Here is a 9,725-nt window from a genome sequence, read left to right on the forward strand (position 1 = left end):
TTTAATTATGCATGTATAAAATTTTGGCACTTTTGGCTGTTCACCAAAATCAAAACAAGGAAGCAACGCTGCTTATATTTCATTTATTTATTTTTACATCAGTGGGACAGAGAAATAAGTACTTGAACCTTTAAGGAGCCAACATAAGACACATTGAGCTTTCCCAGTTATTAAACATGTGGAACAATAGAAGTCTAACGCATTCTCATTTGGTATATTTAATTTCTTAACATGTAACAATGAAGTCTGCAGGAAACATGAAGCAAAAGTCTTTGCTGTTGGTTAAAATCACACTCTGTTCAACAAAAACATCTGGGTGAATTTTCTTTTATACAGCTTGGCTGATTCCAGTTTCTTTTGTCAGCACTCCTTCTCTGGCAACACACAAAAACGTCATCAATAGTGTTCATGCACTTTATTGAAGATGCTTTAAGATCTCAGTAACTGGTAGAGGTTATTTCATGAATATTCTATAAACTGAACACAAAAACTACACTTAGTAATAATTCTTGCTAGAAAAATAAATTTTCTAGCACTTATTTGTGGTGTATTTTGTTTTATCCATTTAATAACAGGCCAGTAAGTTAAAGGCCACCTTTGAGTTATAATATGTGTCATAGATTGTTTAGCAAGACTGAAAACTGTGCAGAACAGGAAGCTTTGTGCAGAGTTGCAGAGAGCATCACCTACGTTTGTGCTGGTAAAAGAGAACAACAGGAATTGACCTTTGGGTCGTAAAAAACTAGACACGAGAAGCTAGGGTGCAGATGTTTTTGCAGCTATGTAGCAGACGTGTAGAATTAAAATAGATAAAGTGACAGTTTTGTAGAGGAGGAGGGAGCAGACTATAATATGCACATCTGGCCTGTAATGCTTCAGATCTGTGGATAGTTCTTTCTCTTTAGCACAGCTATAACAGCCACCGCACCTGCAGCTACCGCAAGACCCACTGCAGCTCCCACTGGACCTCCTATTAGTCCAACAGCACCTGCAATGGCAAATTCAATACCAATTCCAGCACCAGCACCTGCAGCAACTGAAGCCACAGCTCCGCTAACAGCAAGTCTAGAAACCTGAAAAGCACCATGTTTGTGCCAAGTAAACTTGTTCTTTCGTTCTGCTTTGTGTCTTGCTTCTTTGAGTGTCATATTTGGATGTTTATTTTGAAGTTGTTCCATCTCTTCTTTTATGGCTTTCTCTGCATCTTGGAATATTCCGTTGGTGTAGTAGCTTCCACCATTTCCTTCAGCCATTGTTTTGATCTTCTTCAGCAGCTCTCGAACCTGAGCTGGATTATTCTTTCTGTTGTTAAAAACGTGATATCCTCCACCACACTGACGGATGAACTTACCAAGAGCTGGATTTTTTAAAATCAATTCTTCTGTGTTAATGTTACGTTTGTCTAGATCATCTCCATAGGTGAACAAAGCCATAGTGTAACGTGCTGACTTTTTCCCAAATGCCTCCTGAATGATTTTCACAGTTTTCTGATCGTCATCTTTTCTGAAACTGTCGGCATGCATTACAATCAGAAACACATGAGGACCTGGAGCTGCAAAACAGATGCATCTATTGATTTCTCTCTTCACGTCCTCCTCATTTAACTCTGGGTCAAACAGATCTGGAGTGTCAACTACAGCCAGTGTTTGAAAATCAAACAGAGCTGTTTCCTTCTGACACTCTGATGTTACAGATGAAGAAGATGTTGCAGATTTAAAAACGTTTCCCCCTAAAACAGTGTTTCCTGTTGCACTCTTCCCAACTCTGTTTTTCCCCATAAGAACAATCCTGAAGTCTGCTTCTAATTTTCTCCTGGCTCTATTAGCCTCTTCTAACATTTCTTTGGTGTAGCAGGCTCCTCCATTTTTCTGAACCATTGCATTGATCTTCTTTAGCAGCTGTCTGACCTGAAAGGTATTCTCCTTTTTGTTGTTAAAAACATGATATCCTCCTCCACACTGTTTAATGAAATCACAGAGTGCTAGATTTGCATTAATGAATTTTTCTGCAGTGACTCTGTCATCCTTCAGATTGTCTCCGTAGGTGAACAAGGCCATAGTGTAACTTGTTGCCTTTCCCCCAAACATCTCCTGAATGATTTTCAATGTATCTTGTTCTTCTTTTGTGAATCTGTTTGGTTGGATCACAACCAGGAACACATGAGGACCAGGAGCAGCAAAGCAGAATGATCTAATGATCTCTGCTTTCATTTCCTCTTCAGTTCGCGTGGTGTCAAACAGACCTGGAGTATCGACCACAGACAATTTTTGTCCATCACACTCTCCTGTTTCCTTTTGACACTGTGATGTCACAGAGTTAGGAGACAATGTAGATTCAAAAGCTTTCTTTTTTAAGATCGTGTTTCCTGAGGCACTCTTGCCAACTCCAGTTTTTCCAAGAAGCACAATCCTGAGGTCTGATTCGTCTGGTTCCTCTTGCTCTGCTGAAAAATGTTACAATTATTGTAATATCAGCACACATCAAATCAAAATGCCAAATTAATATAAAGAACTACTAAAAGCAATGGATATTTTATTCAATTTATTTTTGAGGGCTTTTTTTGCAACGAACTGTAAACTTGTTTATTCCTGCTGTAAAGTTGTATATTTTAATGTGGAAGTCTTCGGAGACTGACTCATTTTAGGACACAGCCTAGATTATACATTAGATGAACTGCAGCTTTTAGTACTTCCTAATTTTTCATCACAGAGGTTGTTGGCAGCAGTCAGTCTGCTACAGCTGGTGTGCAGTGAACTCTTACTGGGAGTTAATGCTGGTGTTTTTCATCCAATAAGAACGTTATCAATGTTGGAATGAATAAGTCTAAGGAGGTTGGAAAAAAAAAGCTTCTTCAAAGCCTTTTTAAAAATCTTGGACTGCCTACCAATTGCTCTAGAAGCTTCTTGGATAAGAGGTGAAAAGTCTAAAGAAACTTAAAAAAGTCCAGACACTTTTCTTTACAAGTTCCTTAGACTACGATGACCTGGATGACTGAGAAGCGTCACAGGCACGGTGGAATGAGATGTACTTTGGTATCGTTACTGAACTCAAGATGAATTAATTTGGGCTTTTTCCTCTAATAGCTGACACCAACAAGATAATCTTATCAGAAAATAACCACAGTCTCCCCCTGCACACCCTCATTTTTTCCTTCTCACCCCTGTCCAGAGTTTATACATGCAGATATGAATGATAAGTAAACTTCAGTGAAGTAGAAAAGATCAGCTGATAACATTTTCTCCACACAGAAAGTAAATGTACTGAAAACTACTGTGCAAATATTTTAGTGACTTCACAAAGTCACACCTGTGCAGCAGGTTTAAGCAGTAAAAAACAAACAAACAGTCGCTCGATTTCCTCAGTCCATGTAAGTTAAATGTTTACTGTTGGATTGGAATGACGCAATTTATTTGACCAAAATCCACACAGACAATAAGAGCTTCATAAAGGAAATGAATTAAAAAATGAATACAGATACAGAAAAGCAACTAGAAAAATAAATAAAACTGACATAAAATCAAATAATTTAAAATAAATTAAAAGATTACTTAAAGAGATAGGGATACAATTACTATTTGTTCAAAAATAATTTTAAGCTGAAACAATTGTAGAAAAGTATGTTTAAATATACTTACCAAGCAGTATGTAATTGTTGTCCATATTTGCTTTTTACACATGCGAAATGCGCCACTGTCGACTTCTTGGTGCTTAATACTGTCAGTTGTGTGACCTCAGTATCAGTAGCTGCTTCTAGTCCTGCCCTTTTTTCTTCTTCCTCTTTTTGGTGTTTAAGGCCAGTTAGCAAACAATGAATTGCTGAATTACTGCCACCAACTGGTATGGAGTGTGGACTGTCACTTACGGATTAAGTGGCACTCAAGGGTTAACCACACACAGAGACACTTGATAGAGACACAGCAGATCCACAACTGGAGGACAAGTGAGACCACAACAGTAACAATATTGGTCAATCTTCACTTACACTAAATGCAATTTTATTTATATAGCGCCAAATAACAACAACAGTCGCCTCAAGGTGCTTTATATTGTAAGGTAGACCCTACAATAATACATTCAGAGAAAAACCCAACAATAATATGACCTAACAAACCTAAGAGCAAGCGCTTTGCCGATGGTGGGAAGGAAAAACTCCCTTTTGACATGAAGAAACATCCAGCAGAACCAGGCTCAGGGAGGGGCGGGGCCATCTGCTGCGATCGGTTGGGATGAGAGAAGGAAGACAGGAAAACATATAGTGCTGTGGAAGAGACACAGAGATTAATAACAAGTATAATTCAGTGCAGAGAGGTCTATTAACACATAGTGAGTGAAGAAGAAACACCCAGTGCATCATGGGAAGTCCACCAACAGCCTAAACCTATAACAGCATAACTAAGGGAGGATTCAGGGTCACCCGATCCAACCCTAACTATATGCTTTAGCAAAACGAAAAGTTTGTGTTGGAGTGATTTTGTTGTCATTATTGTGCTTAGGATTGTAGACCTTGTTAAACTGCATGATTAAATATATTCTTCTGGATCTCTTCTCCTCCCTTGTATGTAGAATGTTGGGGGAGGCTATTCAGCTATAGTTTTCCACTCAGGCACATTTCATGCCAAGATTCTGAATTTTCTTCTCTCCTGAAGGATGTTTACTTTCTGCCGTGTAGGGCCTCACCAAAGCTTTATATATGATGAAAGGGCTAAGCCATATATTAAGGTGAGGGGAGAGGACCCTTTATATGAGTTGAGAGCTTGGGAGATTGTAAACATACATGGTGGAGAAGGGAGTCATGTACACACACACACACACACACACACAGGTATGCACACACACGTACTCACTTGCTCGCACAGGCATTCATATACACACACAATGCCTTAGCTTGTATTACAACATATGGGTTTTACACAATGGGTGCTTGTGTTCACGGAAATAAAAGGACTGCACGGATAGGCTGGAATTCCGAGTTGGCTACAGGCGTGCTTGTGACAGTTTGTGGTTCCCACCTCCCCTTGCAAGTAAATTTGTACGTATGGCTTTTGTCTTGTCTTGTCATGATCAGTGATATGACGCCATTCACACGAAATCTTTGAAACTGAATGTGTCAGTGAGATGTTTATGAGTGTGAAGCTTTTTGTATCACCATCCTGACTCTGTAGGTCTTCCCCCTACAGTAACCATGTAAAGCTCTATTTAAGAACCAGTCCGTTTACCATTTTACTGCGACATGCAAAACAGGTCATGTGACTGAGTGAACTTGAGGAAGCAGGTTTGATTTTCAAAGACAGTAAAACTGCTGTTGTAGTTAGAGCAGAGACTGACAGGCTTTCTTTCGGCAGCAGCAACATGTTAGAACAGGTAAAGGTGAGATAAAAACATACAGTCTGGCTGTTTGCCCTCAGGAGGAAACGTCTATAGCTGGGTTTACTGAGTTTACCTGTGTGAGCGCTTTCTGCTGGCTTAAATCACCATCCCTCCACTGTCACAGTCACTGGGAGCTTTAAGGCTGTTAATGAAACCCAGCAAACACTTTGATGCTAAATAACAGTCGGGTGGTGGTCTTTTCTCCATGTCTGTTCATGGTGGAAAAGCAGTTCCAAAATGAAAGTTACAGGCTGACAGAGGTGTGTCTGATATCTTGTAAACAACATTGCTTCAGAGAAACCATGTTACCACCCCCTCCGCCCATGTCTTAATATTTGTACGAGGTGCATTTCTGAGACTTGCTCTCGACTGTTTGAAATGACTGCATATTTAAGGCAGTGTAGTATGTATAGAATGATTCAGGACATGCACAGAATGAGGTGGGAGAATCTGAGTGAGTAAAGGATGTTGCCTATAAAGGATGTTGCCCAGAAGTCAATATGATTCATTTTAAAATCAGTGTGAGTGTGATACCCCGTAAATGGCTGAATCAACCAAGTAATTTTGAGTTTGTCTCCTATTGTCACGGCTGCCGAGGCGAGCCGTGTGGTGTTGGAGGGAAAAGAGGACCCAAAATGTAGGCAGTGACTGATAATTTGAGTGACGTTTATTTACAAGTGGTGGTGTGGCAAAAACAGGCAGTGAGGGAAGAGAATTTACAGAACAAACCTAAACTGGGAAAACTAAATGACAAACCGGAGAACATACAAAATGGAGAGAGAGGCAGAAGAGAATTTACAGAACAAACCTAAACTGGGAAAGCTAAATAACAAACCGGAGATCATCAAGTCCGAAAACAAGAAAGCCACCAGAAACAGTGGAGCACAGAAAGCAGATCAAAAACTGTTCAGGAGGCCGACACGGAGGACGGCAACACAGGAGTCCATAACAGTTCATCTCCGGAGGCCGACCACGCGGAAGGCAGTGGCGGCGATGCAGTTGAAAGAGATCCGGAGGCCGGCCACGCGGAAGGCAGTGGCGGCAACAGAGCAAGTCCGGGGGCACCCTTCCCCAGTCCAGGAGAGACATAGAGCATTCTGGTAAGGACCCAAGGAGGTATACGCCACGCTTTGGTGGCACACAGGCTGTACGCAGACCCTTGTGCACCAAAGCCTGGTTCACCTCGGAGCATTGTGTTGGGGTTTGAATATATAATCTGAATGCGTATTTGCTGATTATATTGTTTTATATAAGAGAGGCCTAACTCTAAGTACAGTCTGTGCCAAAAAGTACTGACAGGAAACTGCATGCTTTTGCAGAGCGCGGTAACTCCAGGCAGAAAGTGAAACTAACAAGAGTCTTTGGTCAAAACTTATAGTGTGTGTGACGTGTAAATGCAGTCTATAAATATAACTAGGCTTCCTGTTTGTGCTTCAGACTTTGGCTGACGTGTCTGTGTGTCTGCTGAGTCTCCGTATTCCGGAATATGTAAAATTAAAGATCATTTTTTCAGCTTTGACCGCTTTGAGCCTTGTGTCTTTTTTGGCCGTAAAGAATACAAAAGAACTGGGATTTAATAATTGTTGGAAGCCAAGTTGGTGGAGGTGCAGTGTGTTCATGGTGATGTTCACAAGTATCCTGTAGTGCCACGGATGCTAAGATACAAGGGAAAAACCACATACAGTTAAGGCTGCAGTCAGTCTGCGCCTGTTGCATCTCCTGATTCTGAGTACAAATGAGAATTTATTTACTTTGGTTTATTTTGTTATTTTGTTTCCAGTTTAAATTAATTCATGGCCCATTAAATAAATATTTTAATTATGCATGTATAAAATTTTGGCACTTTTGGCTGTTCACCAAAATCAAAACAAGGAAGCAACGCTGCTTATATTTCATTTATTTATTTTTACATCAGTGGGACAGAGAAATAAGTACTTGAACCTTTAAGGAGCCAACATAAGACACATTGAGCTTTCCCAGTTATTAAACATGTGGAACAATAGAAGTCTAACGCATTCTCATTTGGTATATTTAATTTCTTAACATGTAACAATGAAGTCTGCAGGAAACATGAAGCAAAAGTCTTTGCTGTTGGTTAAAATCACACTCTGTTCAACAAAAACATCTGGGTGAATTTTCTTTTATACAGCTTGGCTGATTCCAGTTTCTTTTGTCAGCACTCCTTCTCTGGCAACACACAAAAACGTCATCAATAGTGTTCATGCACTTTATTGAAGATGCTTTAAGATCTCAGTAACTGGTAGAGGTTATTTCATGAATATTCTATAAACTGAACACAAAAACTACACTTAGTAATAATTCTTGCTAGAAAAATAAATTTTCTAGCACTTATTTGTGGTGTATTTTGTTTTATGCATTTAATAACAGGCCAGTAAGTTAAAGGCCACCTTTGAGTTATAATATGTGTCATAGCAAGACTGAAAACTGTGCAGAACAGGAAGCTTTGTGCAGAGTTGCAGAGAGCATCACCTACGTTTGTGCTGGTAAAAGAGAACAACAGGAATTGACCTTTGGGTCGTAAAAAACTAGACACGAGAAGCTAGGGTGCAGATGTTTTTGCAGCTATGTAGCAGACGTGTAGAATTAAAATAGATAAAGTGACAGTTTTGTAGAGGAGGAGGGAGCAGACTATAATATGCACATCTGGCCTGTAATGCTTCAGATCTGTGGATAGTTCTTTCTCTTTAGCACAGCTATAACAGCCACCGCACCTGCAGCTACCGCAAGACCCACTGCAGCTCCCACTGGACCTCCTATTAGTCCAACAGCACCTGCAATGGCAAATTCAATACCAATTCCAGCACCAGCACCTGCAGCAACTGAAGCCACAGCTCCGCTAACAGCAAGTCTAGAAACCTGAAAAGCACCATGTTTGTGCCAAGTAAACTTGTTCTTTCGTTCTGCTTTGTGTCTTGCTTCTTTGAGTGTCATATTTGGATGTTTATTTTGAAGTTGTTCCATCTCTTCTTTTATGGCTTTCTCTGCATCTTGGAATATTCCGTTGGTGTAGTAGCTTCCACCATTTCCTTCAGCCATTGTTTTGATCTTCTTCAGCAGCTCTCGAACCTGAGCTGGATTATTCTTTCTGTTGTTAAAAACATGATATCCTCCACCACACTGACGGATGAATTTACCAAGAGCTGGATTTTTTAAAATCAATTCTTCTGTGTTAATGTTACGTTTGTCTAGATCATCTCCATAGGTGAACAAAGCCATAGTGTAACGTGCTGACTTTTTCCCAAATGCCTCCTGAATGATTTTCACAGTTTTCTGATCGTCATCTTTTCTGAAACTGTCGGCATGCATTACAATCAGAAACACATGAGGACCTGGAGCTGCAAAACAGATGCATCTATTGATTTCTCTCTTCACGTCCTCCTCATTTAACTCTGGGTCAAACAGATCTGGAGTGTCAACTACAGCCAGTGTTTGAAAATCAAACAGAGCTGTTTCCTTCTGACACTCTGATGTTACAGATGAAGAAGATGTTGCAGATTTAAAAACGTTTCCCCCTAAAACAGTGTTTCCTGTTGCACTCTTCCCAACTCTGTTTTTCCCCATAAGAACAATCCTGAAGTCTGCTTCTAATTTTCTCCTGGCTCTATTAGCCTCTTCTAACATTTCTTTGGTGTAGCAGGCTCCTCCATTTTTCTGAACCATTGCATTGATCTTCTTTAGCAGCTGTCTGACCTGAAAGGTATTCTCCTTTTTGTTGTTAAAAACATGATATCCTCCTCCACACTGTTTAATGAAATCACAGAGTGCTAGATTTGCATTAATGAATTTTTCTGCAGTGACTCTGTCATCCTTCAGATTGTCTCCGTAGGTGAACAAGGCCATAGTGTAACTTGTTGCCTTTCCCCCAAACATCTCCTGAATGATTTTCAATGTATCTTGTTCTTCTTTTGTGAATCTGTTTGGTTGGATCACAACCAGGAACACATGAGGACCAGGAGCAGCAAAGCAGAATGATCTAATGATCTCTGCTTTCATTTCCTCTTCAGTTCGCGTGGTGTCAAACAGACCTGGAGTATCGACCACAGACAATTTTTGTCCATCACACTCTCCTGTTTCCTTTTGACACTGTGATGTCACAGAGTTAGGAGACAATGTAGATTCAAAAGCTTTCTTTTTTAAGATCGTGTTTCCTGAGGCACTCTTGCCAACTCCAGTTTTTCCAAGAAGCACAATCCTGAGGTCTGATTCGTCTGGTTCCTCTTGCTCTGCTGAAAAATGTTACAATTATTGTAATATCAGCACACATCAAATCAAAATGCCAAATTAATATAAAGAACTACTAAAAGCAATGGATATTTTATTCAATTTATTTTTGAGGG

The 9,725-nt window shown here is 40.0% G+C and overlaps 4 protein-coding genes across 5 annotated transcripts in view; 2 read left to right on the plus strand and 2 right to left on the minus strand.

The window, feature by feature from the left end:
• LOC146510912 (protein NLRC3-like) overlaps positions 1-9,725 on the plus strand; it is a 216,068-nt gene that overhangs the window by 89,247 nt on the left and 117,096 nt on the right. The gene's annotated exons all lie outside the window — the stretch shown is intronic.
• Positions 1-9,725, plus strand: part of LOC146510916 (stonustoxin subunit alpha-like) — a 179,347-nt gene that overhangs the window by 40,268 nt on the left and 129,354 nt on the right. The gene's annotated exons all lie outside the window — the stretch shown is intronic.
• On the minus strand, positions 73-3,851 carry LOC146510919 (GTPase IMAP family member 8-like). Of its 2 annotated transcripts, none has more exons than XM_085172865.1 (2): positions 3,636-3,851; positions 73-2,440 (listed from the first exon to the last, which is right to left on the minus strand). In XM_085172865.1, the coding sequence occupies exons 1-2, from the start codon at positions 3,658-3,660 to the stop codon at positions 876-878; spliced, it is 1,590 nt and encodes a 529-aa protein (XP_085028991.1). In that variant the 5' UTR covers positions 3,661-3,851; the 3' UTR covers positions 73-875. The 2 variants fall into 2 exon arrangements, with proteins under 2 accessions (XP_085028991.1, XP_085028990.1); XM_085172864.1 differs by having other exon boundaries at positions 73-2,443.
• LOC146510920 (GTPase IMAP family member 8-like) overlaps positions 7,253-9,725 on the minus strand; it is a 5,083-nt gene continuing 2,610 nt past the window's right edge. Inside the window, exon 2 of the mRNA XM_085173543.1 lies at positions 7,253-9,620. Coding sequence (XP_085029669.1) covers positions 8,047-9,620 — 1,574 coding nt within the window. The 3' untranslated portion in view covers positions 7,253-8,046. The remainder of the gene's footprint in view (positions 9,621-9,725) is intronic.

This window comes from Neolamprologus multifasciatus, chromosome 9 (genome assembly GCF_963576455.1).
Source record: "Neolamprologus multifasciatus chromosome 9, fNeoMul1.2, whole genome shotgun sequence".
Lineage (NCBI taxonomy): Eukaryota > Metazoa > Chordata > Actinopteri > Cichliformes > Cichlidae > Neolamprologus > Neolamprologus multifasciatus.